The following is a 15699-nucleotide window of genomic DNA, read 5'->3' on the forward strand; positions in this document are numbered from 1 at the left end:
GCTTAATCTCTGAAGATAGGAGTAATGGGCTTTAATTGCAGCAAGGGAGGTTTAGGCTGGACATTAGGAAAACTTCCTGTCAGTGTGGTCAAGCACTGGAATAAATTGCCTAGGGAGGTTGTGGTATCTCCATCGTTGGAGATTTTTAAGAGCAGGTTAAATAAACACCTGTCAGGGATGGTCTAGATAATATTTAGTCCTGCCATGAGGCAAGGGACTGGACTAGATGACCTCTCAAGGTTCCCTTCCAGTCCTATGATTCTACTCATCGCAAATATTTGTGCCTGAATTAATCCCATCCAGAGTCATTTGTGAATGGACTGTGATCCTATCAGACATATTTATTCATCAGTATTAATGAATAGTTTTGGATAGACAATTTTCAGGCTATGGATTCGTTCGCTTCATCTACTCACAGTTCATTATTGTGTGTTTGGTCACCTAATTCACATGGTATTGTTTCTGTTCTCTGATTGGAACTAGGAGGCCTGGATTCTGTTTCCAGCTCTGCTTCTGACCTGCTGTGTGACCTGGGGAAAGCCACTCCCCACTAATCCCCCATGCCTCTGCTTCTCTTCCCTACTTTCATCTGTCTTGTCTATTTACAAACTACTTGGGGTGACTGCCCCTTACTGTGTCCCCACACAGTGCCAAGCACAATGGGGCTCTGATCTTGATTGGGGACCTTTGGCACTACTCTAATACAAATTATTATTATTAAGAACACACAGATTAACCCCAGGGATTTCATAGTGACTGAGGACCCTCCCTTCTTAGCCATGCCACTGTGGAGAGCAGGACAGGAAATGGCACAATTGCATAAAATCAGTGCTCCCAAAACTGGGGAACCCAGGACTAGCTGGGGTACAGAAAAGAGAAAAAATGCATGACACTTGACCAGCCTTTCCTCCACTGCAGATGTGCTCCTGAGACATGGGTATAAATATAGGGAGCTCCTTCCCTGCTCCTGTGGAGGGAGCAGGGAACTGGGAGGTGATCAGTTCTTGGGCCATAGCCAAGACAGGGGGCTCCAATCAAACCAACCTGGGAACCAGAGTTTCAACATCCATATATTGGAATTTCCTTGCAGGGCCAGGGAGGTGCTAGGAGCTATCAGGCTGTGCCAGATTGTTAGATTTCTCCCCATCACCAAGCAGTGCCTGCTTGCCAGCAGATTGTCTGGCTTTCTTTTTCCCCTGAACATGGCGTTTGAGAATTTAGAAAAGCTGGCAGTTTATAAATACATCACCAAGCTGTTTACTCAAGAGATAAGCATGTAATGAATGTCTGTGTCTGTGCAGGCACCTGAAGAGAGGCTGATACCCCAGGTCAGCGTTTCTCAAATGCAGCCACCTGCAGATTTTTTTGCAGCCACGACAATCTCCAAAGTATGGATGGAAATTGGGGGGCATTATCCCCCCCAAAAATGTATGTGTTTATAGTGGGGGGGGACAATGTAAAGGTTCCACTGCCTCCCGAACAGCTTGAGTCACAGCCCACCCCTTACCCTCAGTCTCCCCTCCCAGAAAGCAGTGGCCTCTCCCTGCAGCACCCAGCTGTTGCTCCTGAATAGCTGTTACCAAGGGCAGTGAGATGCGCTGCTTTGCTGTTTGTGCTGGTGCCACCAGCAGGTATCGGTGCCTTGCATTCTGGGCAGCGTGTCTGGAGACGCAAGGGACCAGTGTATGGGGCCTGCAGCAGTTATCTGTGGAAGCAGGTGCAATGTTCGGTTGCTGGGGCACTCCTCTGATCAGCTCCCCCGCTCCCGCCCAGCCAGGGCATGAAGCATCTGAGAGTCCGCAGGCAGCTGGTGAGTTCCCAACCCACCTTCCTTAGGGCAGGGTCTTGCTGAAAGACCATGGGAGATAAGGACAGAGATAGGTCGGAATTTGGATGTGTATCTGTGCATATTTATTTGTTTTTCCTAAAGTTAATTAATTTCTTTAGGAAGGATTGTCAGAGCGGCCCCCAGCAAGAGATAGTGGCCACACTCAGCGTTGAGTGTGTTGTGAGAACACCTGCCCTAGGTTATTTACCCGGTAGTGCTTTCTGGCTCTAAAAGAGCCCCAGCAGGCAGACTGGCTATCCATTTCTCCTTGAGGTTACTCTACAATCTCATATGAAGTGCAGAAGGATAACCTGAATTTACTCTCATTTTAAACAGTGAAACTTCATCCCACATTATATCATGGCCCTTAAAGAGACAGTACACTCTAAAGCAATAGTGCCAAAATTTTGCTAGGTTAAGGGTCCTCCTGGCAACTTGCCAAGAGCCACATCTAGAACCCAAGTCTTCCCACCTCACACAACTGTAAGTGGGAGAAGAACTGCGCTCCTGGTGTGAGGGGAAAGGGGCCTTAGGGCCCTAGTGCACATGAAACACAGCCTCTGCTCACCTCCTCCCATTGGTGGATGTAGCGGATGAGCCTTGAGAGCCTCAGCAGGCGCAAGAGGCTGAGGATTTTGGTGAAACGCACAATGCGCAGAGCCCGGGCAGTCTTGTAAACCTCCGAGTCGATACGGGTCTCCACGATCAGGAAGATGTAGTCCACGGGGATGGAGGAAATAAAATCCACCACAAACCAGCTCTTCAGGTACTTCATCTTAATTCGTTGGGGGTCAAGGATGATCTCTGTGTTATCCTCTACCACGATGCCGGTCCGGAAGTTGAGAACTAGGTCGATGAGGAAAAAGGTGTCTGAAACCACATTGAAAACGATCCATGGGGTGGTGTTCTCATCCTTGAAGAAAGTGATGCCCACAGGGATAATGATCAGGTTTCCCACCATCAGGAGCAGCATGGTCAGATCCCAGTAGAACCTATACAGTGAGACAGAGACAGGATATCAGCCAAAGGAGGTGCCCCAGGGCAAGAGAGACCAAGTCATCTGCTTTATAAAACTGTACTGTTATTAGCTTCCTCACACCCTGCTCGCCTGTCAGAGGTATGTCTAGGGCACACCAGTGACCACTGTATTTAGGTACTTAATGTAAAGAGGGATATTAGGTTGCTGGCACGGTGGATCCTGATGGGGGTGTAGGGTGCAATGGGGGTGTCCACTCCAAAATCCTGATCAGGGCTTTGGAATAACCCAAAAGACATTTACATGGCTGACAAAAACAACCACCGTTCTAACAAAACAAAACAAAAACAAACAAACAAAAAAGCTAATGAAAGGAAGGGGGAGGGATAGCTCAGTGGTTTGAGCATTGGCCTGTTAAACCCAGGGTTGTGAGTTCAATCCTTGAGGGGGCCATTTGGGGACCTGGGGTAAAAATCTGGGGATTGGTCCTGCTTTGAGCAGGGGGTTGGACTAGATGACCTCCTGAGGTTCCTTCCAACCTTGATATTCTATGATTCTAAACACTCTCACTGCAGGTGTCAGCTGACCTTTGGGAGTCAGAAGAAACATAGTGCTTCAGGCAGGCTCTCTCAGAACTGCCCACTGTGGGTTTCTTGCACCTGCCCCTGAAGCAGTTGGTGCTGCTCACACTCAGAAAGAGGACTCTGCACTAGATGGAGCCTGCTCTGATCCAGTGCAGTATCCCAAGAATTCAGCTTAGATTTCTCACTGCGCTTAGTGTGTGCAGAGACTGGATTTTGAGAGTTTAGACAGTGCTCCATGGATGCCCATGCAGTGCAGAAATGATCAATACAGCTCATAGTCATGTGCCTGAAGATATGTATTTAATTGTCAAAGTAACCAAAGGAAACATTTCACTGCTGTGCCCTCAAACATGTCTCTGATACTCTGGTCTTTTCTTTATTGGTCAATCAATATTATCTGAATGGTTCTCAGAACAGCATTCTTTTTATTTTTGGAAAGCACTGTGTGCCTGAGCATAATCCCTGATGTTATAAACCACTCGCTGTTTTTTAACCAGGCATTAGTATAATAGATAAGTGATCACATGATGCTGCTGCTGCTGCAGCTAATCCAGAGTAAAACAGACAGAAAACCTCACTAGTTCTCAGACTCTGCTGAGGAGTCTCACAAGTAACCTAGTAGCATCACTCCAATCCTCAACAGAAGCTTAACTAGTGGAGACATCGATGGCGTCATTATCATCAAGACTGCATTACTTCTACACAGTATACTACAGGGCATTTACTGCTATATTAAGAAGTATCAAACAATTAAAATGCACTTGTCAAAGTAAATGAACCAAGTGCACAGGGCAAACTCATCTATCGGCTTTCTTTGCTTACTCACACAGTCACAAGATACTTTATTTATTATTCTTCGTCTTTTCCTGAGACCCAATATATTCTCTGCCATGTAGAGTACAAAGAGGAAGACAAGGTCACCATCCCAAAAGGCTTACAATAGAAGAGAGAAATTCCACTCCTATTTACACTGAGGCACTCTTGAGTGGAGTTGCTCTGGATTTTCATTGATGTAACCAAGCACAGAATTTGGTCTGTGAAACAGACATAGCACATGGTTCTTGGCAAATTCGCTACACAGCCAAGATTGGTTTGCATCAACCACACCCAACTTTGGGATGCTCAGAATGAAGATCTAGGTAAGAATTTTACTCCCTGAGTCTATATCTTGGACTAGATTCTCAGCTGGTATAAAACAGCATAGCTCTAGCAAGTTCAATGGAGCTACATCAATTTGTGCAAGCTGGGGATCTGACCCCTCATCTTTATTTTGTTAAATTGTCAACAAACAACAACAAAAGACTTCTCTGTCTAGATCATGAACACTGCACTCCCCAAACATAAGTATATTGTATAAGTGTAAAATATATTTACAGAGAAAGAGAGACACAAAGTGAGGATTTTCAGTAGTATTCAGCATTGGCCTAAATCTGGTCCCACTGAAGCCCATGGTAATGGACTTCAGTGGGAGCAAAGGTAGGCCAACAGTGAGCACCTCTGAATATCCCATCAGCTAATTTTATCTTTCTCTTCGATGCATAGGCGTTACCCTGCCAAATATCCAGTGCAACTGCCTACCTAGCATACAAGCACAGTAGCTGAGGTTAGAAACTAAGCAACAAAATGAGTCTACTGTGTGTCTAAGAGCACCATCATGCCATATCACAATACATGCTAGTACTGAACAAATCTAAGCTGCAAACTTGTTTATTAAGGGTGATATGATGACACAGCTTCCCTATTTAAGTAATTTAGATAATCACACAACAGCATGCAAGTCTTTAAGACATTGGTATATGTGTTCCCAAGAGAAATATCCTTTCAGCCATCTTTAATCTAACTGTTGGAATACAGAAGGAGATGCACACATAGAAGAAGAGCATTATTTCTCCCCAAGTTTCAAAGGAAGCGGATGAAAGCTAAAGCAGCAGCCAGCCCTGCATACACATAAAGGTGACAGTCACTTTCTGCAGAGATCTTTTGATTTCTCTGCCTGCCTTTCTCAACATCAGCAGGTGATTTTAGGGTTCAGCAGAGAGTGAGAAAGTGATAGCATTGGCTAACTAGTCAGTGTGGCTAGCAGGAAATTTCCCACACACAGGTTGAGCAATATACTTCAATCCCGATTTGCAGAACTCCCTCATATTCCAGTCCACTGTAAATTAATCCAGATACAGAGCTCTGCCAGCTCCCTGTGGTCCTGAATACTGCAGTCCCTGCTGCTCCAGTCCTAGTACCCCCTCCTAGCTCTGCCAACACGTCAGCCTTGACCTGATCAGCGGCAGTGCCACTGACATTATAATGCTGAGTTTAAAGTTTTGCACACAGACACAGTCATTTTGTGAGGTGAACAAGCAGAGATTAAGTCATAACATTCATTTCCATGTGGTACTTAACGCAGAGTTTCAGCCCAGATTTGGAGAAATGAGTCAAGACAAATGCCATAGATTCTTCTTGTTCCTGGCATTTAGAAGGCATCACATATGGAATAGAGACGATGAGCATCTATATCCAATGCACTGACTACTCACTAATGGGTGCCCCAAATGGTGAGCAAATACAACCTTTGGCCTCTCTGAAGAAGAAAACCAAGGCTGAAAAGCACCAGGATTTTGGCCTAGACACCATTCCCACACTGCAAAAAGAGGTGCCTAGTGGAATTTGCTAACCAGAATTCCTAGAAGTTATAAATGCAACAATAAGGAAGCCACAGCCCACATATATCTAGGTCAAATGCACCACACTTAGTGAAGGATCATTAATTTAGTGTCAATTGCTGCTCAGTGATCACAACACTTTGGGGGGGTCAAACATCTTCATGTCATTTTATATTTGCAGTAAGAAGCCTCTTTTTGCCCTAAGTTATTGACCGAGATGAATAAAAATGCATCTGACGTTTAGAAGGGCTAGTAACAATTATTAACCATGCATGCATTTCTCCAACACCTCCCAAGGATCCCAAAGCACTTCCCAAACAGTAATAAATTTAGCCTCATAACTCCCTTGAAAGGTGGGTAAGGATTATCACCTCCATTTTACAGATGAGGAATCGGAGACATGGTGAAGTTAAAGGATAGTCTAATGGTCACACAGCAAGTCTGTGGCACTGCAGAGAACAGAACTCAAACAACTTGCAGTCTTGTGCTGTGACCACTAGATCTTAAAACTTTTCCCATAGTGTGGACTACAACTTTTAGAGAGATTGACTTATGGATGTTTCCCTTCCCATTTCCTGTCTTGCTGACCACAGCTCCCCTCCCATTTCCAAAAGCTTACATAGAAAATTAACAGCAAGAATGCATGTGATTTATTTTAGCTGACTTAGTGCCGGTTTTCCTCTTGTTTTGAGCTGCTCAGTCACACTGTCTGACCAGCCAGTTCTAACATACTTGCTTTGAATACAATACAATCATACACCTTAGACTTAGGGGGGGTGGGGGTGGGAATCACACTGCAGCCTGCACCCTTAACTCGGACCTGCTAATCTGTAATTTAGTTACAACGTTCTATGGATATGCCTATGAAATAGGGTGGGCATGTGCATTTCAATCATATTTGTGTGAATTTCTGAATGGCAGTGGGTATTTCATAGCTGATCTGATTTTTTAAAAGTCACAGTATAAATACCTAGCAGATGTTCGTTTGTGATTTTTGACCAGCGAGTCGAATCAGCTTTCTGTTCAATACCTAGTGCATGTTGTGTGGACGTGCTAGGATTGTAATTTTACAATAACTAACATTAAATTAAATATTGTAGTGTTGGAAGGACAAAGTTCAGAGTGCATGCTGCAGTGGGATTTTCAGTTTTTTGCTGTGTGCATTGAGAGGGAATAGTATTATGGAACAGAAAATGATTGCGTGTTAGAGGGGTATTAGTGTCTTAGTCTGGATCAATATCATGGATGGTATCAGTCTAATGTTTGGAGACTGATATTGTATTGAGCATGAATGCTGCCTTAACTTATGTTCTCCTGGATTTTTAAGTGTTTGCAGTTTCATAAGAAAAATATACTTAAGCAACAACAAGGACAAAGAAATGCTAGCCAGAATAGGGAAAGAACAAGTTAAAGAATAGTATGAGAAGTTAAATGAATTCAAGTTGGTAGGGCCTGATGAAATTCACCCAAGGGTACATAAGGAACTAGCTGAAGCAATCTCAGGGCTGGTCTACACTACGGGATAAAATCGATTTTAGATACGCAATTTCAGCTACGTGAATAACGTAGCTGAAGTCGAATATCTAAAATCGATTTACTCACCCGTCTTCACCGCGCAGGATCAATGTCCGTGGCTTGCCATGTCGATTCTGGAACTCCGTTGGGGTTGGTGGAGTTCTGGAATCGATATAAGCGCGCTCAGGGATCGATATATCCCGTCTAGATTAGATGCGATATATCGATCCCAGAGCAATCGATTTTAACGCGCCAATACGGCGCGTAGTCTAGACGTACCCTATGTTTATCTTTGAGAACTCAGAGCACAGGTGAGGTCCAGGAGGACTGCAGAAGGGCAAACAAACACAGTGCCGGTTTTTAAAGAGGGGAGAAAAGGAGGACTCAGGGAATTACAGACCAGTCAGCCTAACTTCAGTTCCTGGAACAAACTATCAAACAATCAGTTTGTAACCACCCGAGGATAACAGGGTGATGAGTAATAGCCAACATGGTATTGTTGGGAACAAATCATGCCAAACCAATCTAATTTCCTTCTTTGCGAGGGTTACTGGCCTAGTGGATAGGGGGAAGAAGTAGACATGCTAGATCTTGATTTTAGTCAGGCTTTGGACACAGTCCCACATAACATAAGCAAACTAGGGAAATGTGGTCTAGATAAAATTACTATAAGGTAGGTGCACAGCTGGTTGAAAAACCACACTTAGAGAGCAATCATCAACGGTTCACTGTCAGACTGAGAGAATGTATCTAGTGGGGTCTCTCAGAGTCTGTCTATGCTGCAGTTAAAAACCTGCAGCTGGCCTGTGCTAGCTCATGGGGCTTGGGCTAATGAGCTGTTTAACTATGGTGTAGACATTTGGGCTTAGTTGGAGCCTGGGCACTAGGACCCTGCAAGGTGGGAGAGTCCCAGAGCACTGGCTGCAGTCTGAGCTCAAATGTCTATGTCGTAGGAACAGCAGTGATCTGTATGCTCTGTATAACCCGTGTGCTCAAAAGGTCTTTTATACTTCCCACCCCCCTTGTCTCCCCTCCCTCTTTGAATACCTGTGAAGTGGCTTTCCCCCACCCCTCCCTCCTGGAATGCTTGTGGGATGAATGGGCTGGTTGAACAGCTGGAAGATCAGAAGAGCTCCCAGGTAGACAAGGTGTCTGGGACTCTAATTAGACAGTGTTCACACATTCAGTGCATGGACACTGGCTGAGATGCAGTGTGACCAACCAGATGCAGCCAAGTCATCTCTAGTTGCAGGGCATGAGGAGCAGGTCTTTAACAGAGGACGGGGTCATGTACTCAGAAGTGCACTCACAAGCTTATACCTCCCATGAAGGCCCTTCGCTTGGACTGCCTGACCAGTCGTTCGCTGCGTTGCATTTCATCGTACCTTGGGAAGCCATACCTTCATCACACCATCCTTCGCTGTGCTGTTGGACACTTACCTTAAAGGATCCTGACATCTCCAGTGCTATGCCTGTCCTGGGAACATGAGTATGCGAGTGTGAATGTGACACCCCCCCCGTCCTTCTTTTGAGCTTAGCTATCAATATAATAAACGTGCTGCTTTTTGCCAAACTCTGCCGGGTCATTAGTCCTCCCTAAGCTTACTAGCTGACCCAATTTTCGGTAACAGTCTACACCACAATTAAACAGCACCTTAGCCTGAGCCTGAATGTGCTGGCACAGGAACAGTGGGTGTCTGGTTGCAGTGTAGACATACCCTCAGGGTTCTGTCCTGGGTCTAGCACTATTCAACATTCTCGTTAATGAGTCATGGTAGGAATCCACAAAGTTACTATTGTACCTAAACTCCAGACTCAGGCACCTAAGTCAGGTGTTATATGCCTACGTCTCAGTTTTGGCTCCTCTGCGATTCACAAAACTCCTGTAAACTCTAAACTCTCTTGATAACTGAGCTTTTCAGAGTAAAAGTTCCCTGGGTGCCCACGTTCCTGTCTCTGGGTACATGAACAGCTGCCTCTCTCCTGTGTCTGGACTCCTCTCTTCCTCTTGAGGCCTAGAGCAATTCACAAGCCAGGGGAAGAAAGGCATTCAGCCACCTAAGCTGTGTGCAGGGCCCACTCCAGCAGGCATGCTCAGAGGCCACCTAGCAGATCGAGTGCCATTAAGAGTCTGGCCAGAGGAGGTGGTGGTGCCCATCTTACATCTCTTAGCTCAGTGTTTAGAGTACTTACCTGGGATGTGGGAGACTCAGGTACAGCCCCCTCTCCCCACCACCACCTAGCAGAGGGAAAGACCCCTCCCTGCAGACTGGACTTAGGTGCGTATCCCCATGAGAGGGGTGGGGCTTACACACACTGTTCTTGTCATCATCTCCTATTGGCTAGCTCAGATGTGGGTTAATATGCTGGCTTTTGTGGATCACATTCCAAGGCGCTGATCTCTCCCTTTGCAATGAATAGGGAGTCAAGGCATCCAACCCAGCATTGCAGATCTCAGTGCTGAACCTGTGATTTTCTAGGCCTCTAAAAGTTAGGTGCCGCAATGCTTGGTGTTGCAATGTCTAAATCCCTTAGATAATGCAGCGGAGAGTATTCTTATAAAATGTGGAGGTGGCACCAAGCTGGGAGGGTTGCAAGCACTTCGAAGGACAGGGATTAGAATTCAAAACAACCTTGGAGAATTGGTCTGAAATCAACAAGATGAAATTCAATAAAGACTAGTGCAAAGCAGTTTGCACTTAGAAATGAAAAATCAAAGGCACAAATACAAAATGGGGAATAGCTGGCTAGGTAGTAGTGCTGCTGAAAAGGATCTGAGGCTTTTAGTGGATCACAAATTGAATATGAGCCAATGTGAAGTTGTTGCAAACAAGGCAAATGTCATTCTGGGATGTATTAACAGGATTGTCGTAGGTAAGATGTGAGAGGTAATTGTCCTGCTCTGCTCAGCACTGATGAGACTGCAGCTGGAGTACTGGGTCCACTTATGGGTGCCATACTTTAAAAAAAGAAGATGTGGAGAGAGTCAGAGGACAGCAACAAAAAATAAAAGAGGGAAGGTTAAAAACACTGGACATGTTTAGTGTTGATAAAAGAAGCTGGAATGGGGACATGATAACAGTCTTCAAATATGTTAACAATGACAGGGATCAATTGCTCTCCATGTCCACTGAAGGTAGGACAAAAACATAATGAGCTTAATCTGCACAAGGGAGATTTAGATAAGATATTAGGAAAAACTTTCTAACTACAAGGGTAGGTTAGCTCTGGAATAGGCTTCCAAGGGAGGTTGTGGAATCCCTATCACTGGAGATTTTTAAGAATGACAGACACCTGTCAGGGAAGATTTAGGTTTACTTGGCCCTACTTCATTATGTGGGGGATGACCTCTGGAGGACCCTTCCAGTCCTGCATGTATATGATTCTAACATTAACTCTAAATTAACAAAGCATTTGGGCCATTTTCAACCTTCATTGCAATGCAGCCAGCTCTGGGTTGAACCAAGCAGCTTTCTGCCAATGCACAGAAATGAAGCAAATCCAAAGCCTGAATATCACCAGGAGTGGAATTTAAATGAGATATCATGGATAACCTTCCTACTCTTACAATGAGTGCAATGGTATATTTAATAACCACATCCCATCAAAAACACCCACCGTCTCCAACAAGACCAGTCTGGGGCACTGGTTAAGAGCTGATTCAGAGAAGAATTCCCCTCTTTCTATGATCACTCTTTACGTGGGAATGTTTCCTAAATTTTTTCTCCTGACAAAGGAGCAGCTCCCCTCTCCTGGAGGATGCATGTTGAATGATATACTACTACACTGATCAGTAACTTTCTTGATAGGAAACAGGTCACCGTTTAATTTCCTGGACTGCTAGTTAAGCTAGAAATAGAAATCATCATTTGTAAAGTGCATTAGCAGATGTCAGTATGATTGGAGTGGGGATGGTATGGTTTGTGGGGGTTGGAGGAAAGGTTCGTTTCAGAAAGCAGCTACTCACTGGGTAGAATGAGGAGAGAGACACACAAGGAAGGAGGGATAGACAGACACTTTCCTCTATACTGAGCATTATTTTTTCCAACAAGGAGCTGGTGTATTTCTGTTAGATAGTCATAACTTTGCATTCTTCACAGAGATAATAGAATAGATGTGGTGAGTCACTGCTACTAAATGCATTAAAGGACACTTAAGCAAATACCCAGTGTAGGAATTCACCTGCTAAACAAGTTCATTTACTCAAACTGATCGACTCAAATGCGCTATCCACATGATAAACCTCTCTGAAATAAATACCCACAAAGAGAATTCTTGTGTTAAATTACTAAAAACCCAGCAAACCTGAATGTTACATAATGGAAAATGATTAGGGAACCTGTTAAAAGAATGCGATAAATTGCTTTAATTAACTCCATACTAAGCTATGCAAATAAGATGTATACTCTGCTATCTGTAAATAACCATCCAAGGGTACTGATAATGAGATGTGCATCACGTGACAGTATACTGCAAAGTCTGCTTCCTATAACAGTTTACCAGACTAACACCCTGGCCATACTAGTCAGTGCCAGTTGCTTCCCGTCAGTTGTGCATGTTCCAGTTCTCCATAAAAGTGGGACTACACCAAACTCTATCTCCGCTGCAAGTTAAAATGTATGTAAGGAGATGGGACATGGTCAATGGTGCTGTGCCAGACCTGCCATAGAGGCTAAGGTCCAGATCCTTAGAGAACATTTAGGCTCCTAACTTCCACTGAAATCAATAAGAACAGCCATAATAGGTCAGACCAATGGTCCATCTAAGCCCAGTGTTCTGTCTCTGACAGCAGCCAGTGCTAGATACTTCAGAGTGAATGAACAGAACAGGGCAATTTCAAGTGATCCAGCCCCGTCATTTGCCCTAGATTCTGGCAGTCAGACATTTAGGGACATCCAGAACATAGGGTTGCATCCTTGACTAATAGCCGTTGATGGACATTGATGAACCTAGCCTCCATGAACTTAGTTCATTCTTTTTGGAACAGTATTATACTTTTGGCCTTTACAACATCCCCTGGCAACGAATTCCACAGGTTAACTGTGCATTGTGTAAAGAAGTACTTGCTTTTGTTTGTTTTAAACCTGCTGCCTATTAATTTTATTAGGTGACCTCTAGCTCTTGTGTTATGTGAAGGGGTAAATAACACTTGCCTATTCACTTTCTTCACATCATTCATGATTTTATTGACTAAAGGAAGTTAGGAGCCTAAATATCTTTGAGGATCTAGGCCTAAGTTACTAAGACAGGCCCTGATCCTACATTTATTTAACTTTACTGCCATTACCATCAACAGGACTACTCCAAGTAGGAAACTTACATAAATATTTAAGTGTTGCTAGGGTCAGAACCACCGGTAGGGAGGGGAGCCAGACAAAGCATTCACTACTGGTACTGGCCTATGACTCAGTGTATTAGAGCTATTCTATCACATCTGATTCACTACAACCGGTGCTCCAGCCTTAAATCTGTTGTAGAATGTCCAGGGAGATTGAAGTGTTGAAGAGATACTGGCTTTTGTATGTTACCATTCCTGAAGTCTGATTTGTGTCCATTTATTCTTTTACATAGGGACTGTCCAGTCTGGCCAATGTACATGGCAGAGGGGCACTGCTGGCACATGATGGCATATATAACATTAGTAGACGTGCAGGTGAATGAGTCCTTGATGGTGAATGATGGTAACATACAAAAGCCAGTAGGAGAACACTTCTATCACCCTGGACATTCTATAACAGATTTAAAAGTAACTATTCTTGAACAAAAAACCTCAGAAACAAACTTCAAAGAGAAACAGCAGAACTAAAATTCATTTGTAAATTTAACACGATTAATTCGGACTTGAATAGGGACTGGGAGTGGCTGGCTCATTACAAAAGCAGCTTTGCCTCTCCTGGAATTGATACCTCCTCATCTGTTATTGGGAGTGGACTACATCCACCCTGATCAAATTGGCCCTGTCAACACTGGCTCTCCACCTGTGAGGTAACTCCCTTCTCAATGTGTTGTTATATAATCCCTGCATCTGTAATTTTCACTCCATGCATTTGAAGAAGTGAGGTGTTTTACTCATGAAAGCTTATGCCCAAATAAATCTGTTAGTCTTTAAGGTGCCACCAGACTCCTTGTTGTTTTTTTAGGAGATTTTGAATTAGTTCTATGCTTAATTCCCTATTATACACTAAAATTGGAGCATTTTATTGACACAGTAAAAATATAATCACACATAAATATGCACTGAGTGATATTTTTATTCCAGTTATAGTGTGTAATAGTTTTCAAATGTTCAGTGCATTGATGCATTTACCCTATTATAAACACAGTAAAATATGATTGACGGCCTTTAACTTACAAAAGATAATGCATTAAATCAATAAGAATTCGTTTAAATTATTAGTGCTTTGATGTCAGCTACAATACATCCACTCTATTATCATGCTGTTTAAAGACATGAAGGGCTTTGCATGGCACTGTTCACAAGGAGATGTTTATAGAGAAATTCAAGAGAATCAAGAGCTACTAAAACTGGCCTTATGTCAAAGGTAATCTCCGAACAGAGAATGTGTTAATCTATAGTATGCAATAGCACAATGCTCTAAATAAATCAGAGCCTTGTTAGTTCTTAGCACTACGTTTGATTTCAGCATGAACTTTTTTGGCCAAACTGCATGCTCTGGGATAGACACAAGGAAGCACTATTTCCCTTGTGAGTGATCCATTTCAGCACCATGGACACCTCTTTCCAGTGCACCATTGAGTAGTTGCTGAAATGGCCCTCTGGAGATAAACAAATGACATGCCTATTAAAACAAACAGCCTTTTAATTGCTATGATTAAGAAAGTCTTGGACCTTGCACTTTCCATTAGTTCAAATAAAGGAGTGCAGAATGCAATAAAAGGAACCCATTACCAAGAGCCCCCCTTCCATCAAATATCAACTAAAAGAAATTAAAAAGCAGTCAGCCTTGAATGTGCTCTGGCTTCTGCTCATTAACTTGGGGGGGCTCATTAACTTGGGGCCTTGAGAGAGAAAGCTCCAGCTCCTGGATGCTAGGACAGCCAACAGCTCCAGCTTCAACCATTACAGCTGCTGGGATGAGCCATAAGACAATAGACTATCCCCCAGCAAGACTGGATCTACAGGACTCAAGACATTTCTATTACCTCCCCCGAAGACCTACTGTTCCATTTGATTTAACATTGCCTTTTAAATTATTCATTCAAAGGCTATGGTCCCTCCATGTCAGTGTGCTTCTCCTCAAGTGTATGTAGTTTGTGATGACACCACTTCATTTTGCTTTTTGCCTTCTCACATGAGGATCTCAAAGCTCTTTGTAAGCCTTTGTGAATTAGCTTTTCCAACACACTCCTATGAGCATAATTAATCCAATTATTCAGATGGGAAACCAATCACATAGAGGGTAAGCAACTTGACTGACATGAGTCAGTGACAGAGCTGGGATCAGACTCTAAGTCCACACTAACCCACTAGACGGCACTTTTTTTTTTTTTTTTTTTACACTTTTGACCCTTCAAGTCTGATAGGATGGTAGTTTACATAAGGAGAGTGGAGAGCTGTATCCTTGTGAACAATGAACGGGCCACGGAGACTGATTGCCCCTTCCATCCTGACCAGTGGTCCCTCCGGTCATGGTTGAGGCTGGTTCAAAAGGTAGCGAGGGAGTGTGTATGTAGCTTGCACTACCACTGCCTGCCCTCTCTATGTCTCATGGTCTCCAGATTTGTCACGCCAACGGCTTTCTCCAGCTGCAAATATTCCCCCAGATTCCCTTTCCCATTGGTTACTGTATGTCAGGAATCAATGACACTTGACAGCCATCAATCAAGCTACATAACCCTCCAATCCTGCTGTAAATGTAACCCCCATTTTACAGATGGGGAAACAGGCACAGAGCCAGTGAGTGACTTGCCTAAGGTCACTACATGAGTCAGTGGTAGAGTTAGGACTCAGGAGTCCCATTCTCCCCATCCCATGCTCTACCCACTGGACACTGCTGCCTCCAGAACCCAAGGCACTCATCTCATTCTTGGAAGCAACCCCAGGGAGAGCATCATGCACATTTGTTCCACTACAATTCAAATACAATGCAAACAAGCAACATCCACCATCTGAAAAAA

The 15699-nt window shown here is 43.8% G+C and overlaps 1 protein-coding gene across 1 annotated transcript in view; it reads right to left on the reverse strand.

Annotated features, from left to right (window-relative positions):
• HCN4 (hyperpolarization activated cyclic nucleotide gated potassium channel 4) overlaps positions 1–15699 on the reverse strand; it is a 161108-nt gene that overhangs the window by 118961 nt on the left and 26448 nt on the right. Inside the window, exon 2 of the mRNA XM_032789147.2 lies at positions 2397–2820. Within this exon, the coding sequence (XP_032645038.1) occupies positions 2397–2820 (424 nt within the window). The remainder of the gene's footprint in view (positions 1–2396; positions 2821–15699) is intronic.

Source organism: Chelonoidis abingdonii, chromosome 9 (genome assembly GCF_003597395.2).
Source record: "Chelonoidis abingdonii isolate Lonesome George chromosome 9, CheloAbing_2.0, whole genome shotgun sequence".
Lineage (NCBI taxonomy): Eukaryota > Metazoa > Chordata > Testudines > Testudinidae > Chelonoidis > Chelonoidis abingdonii.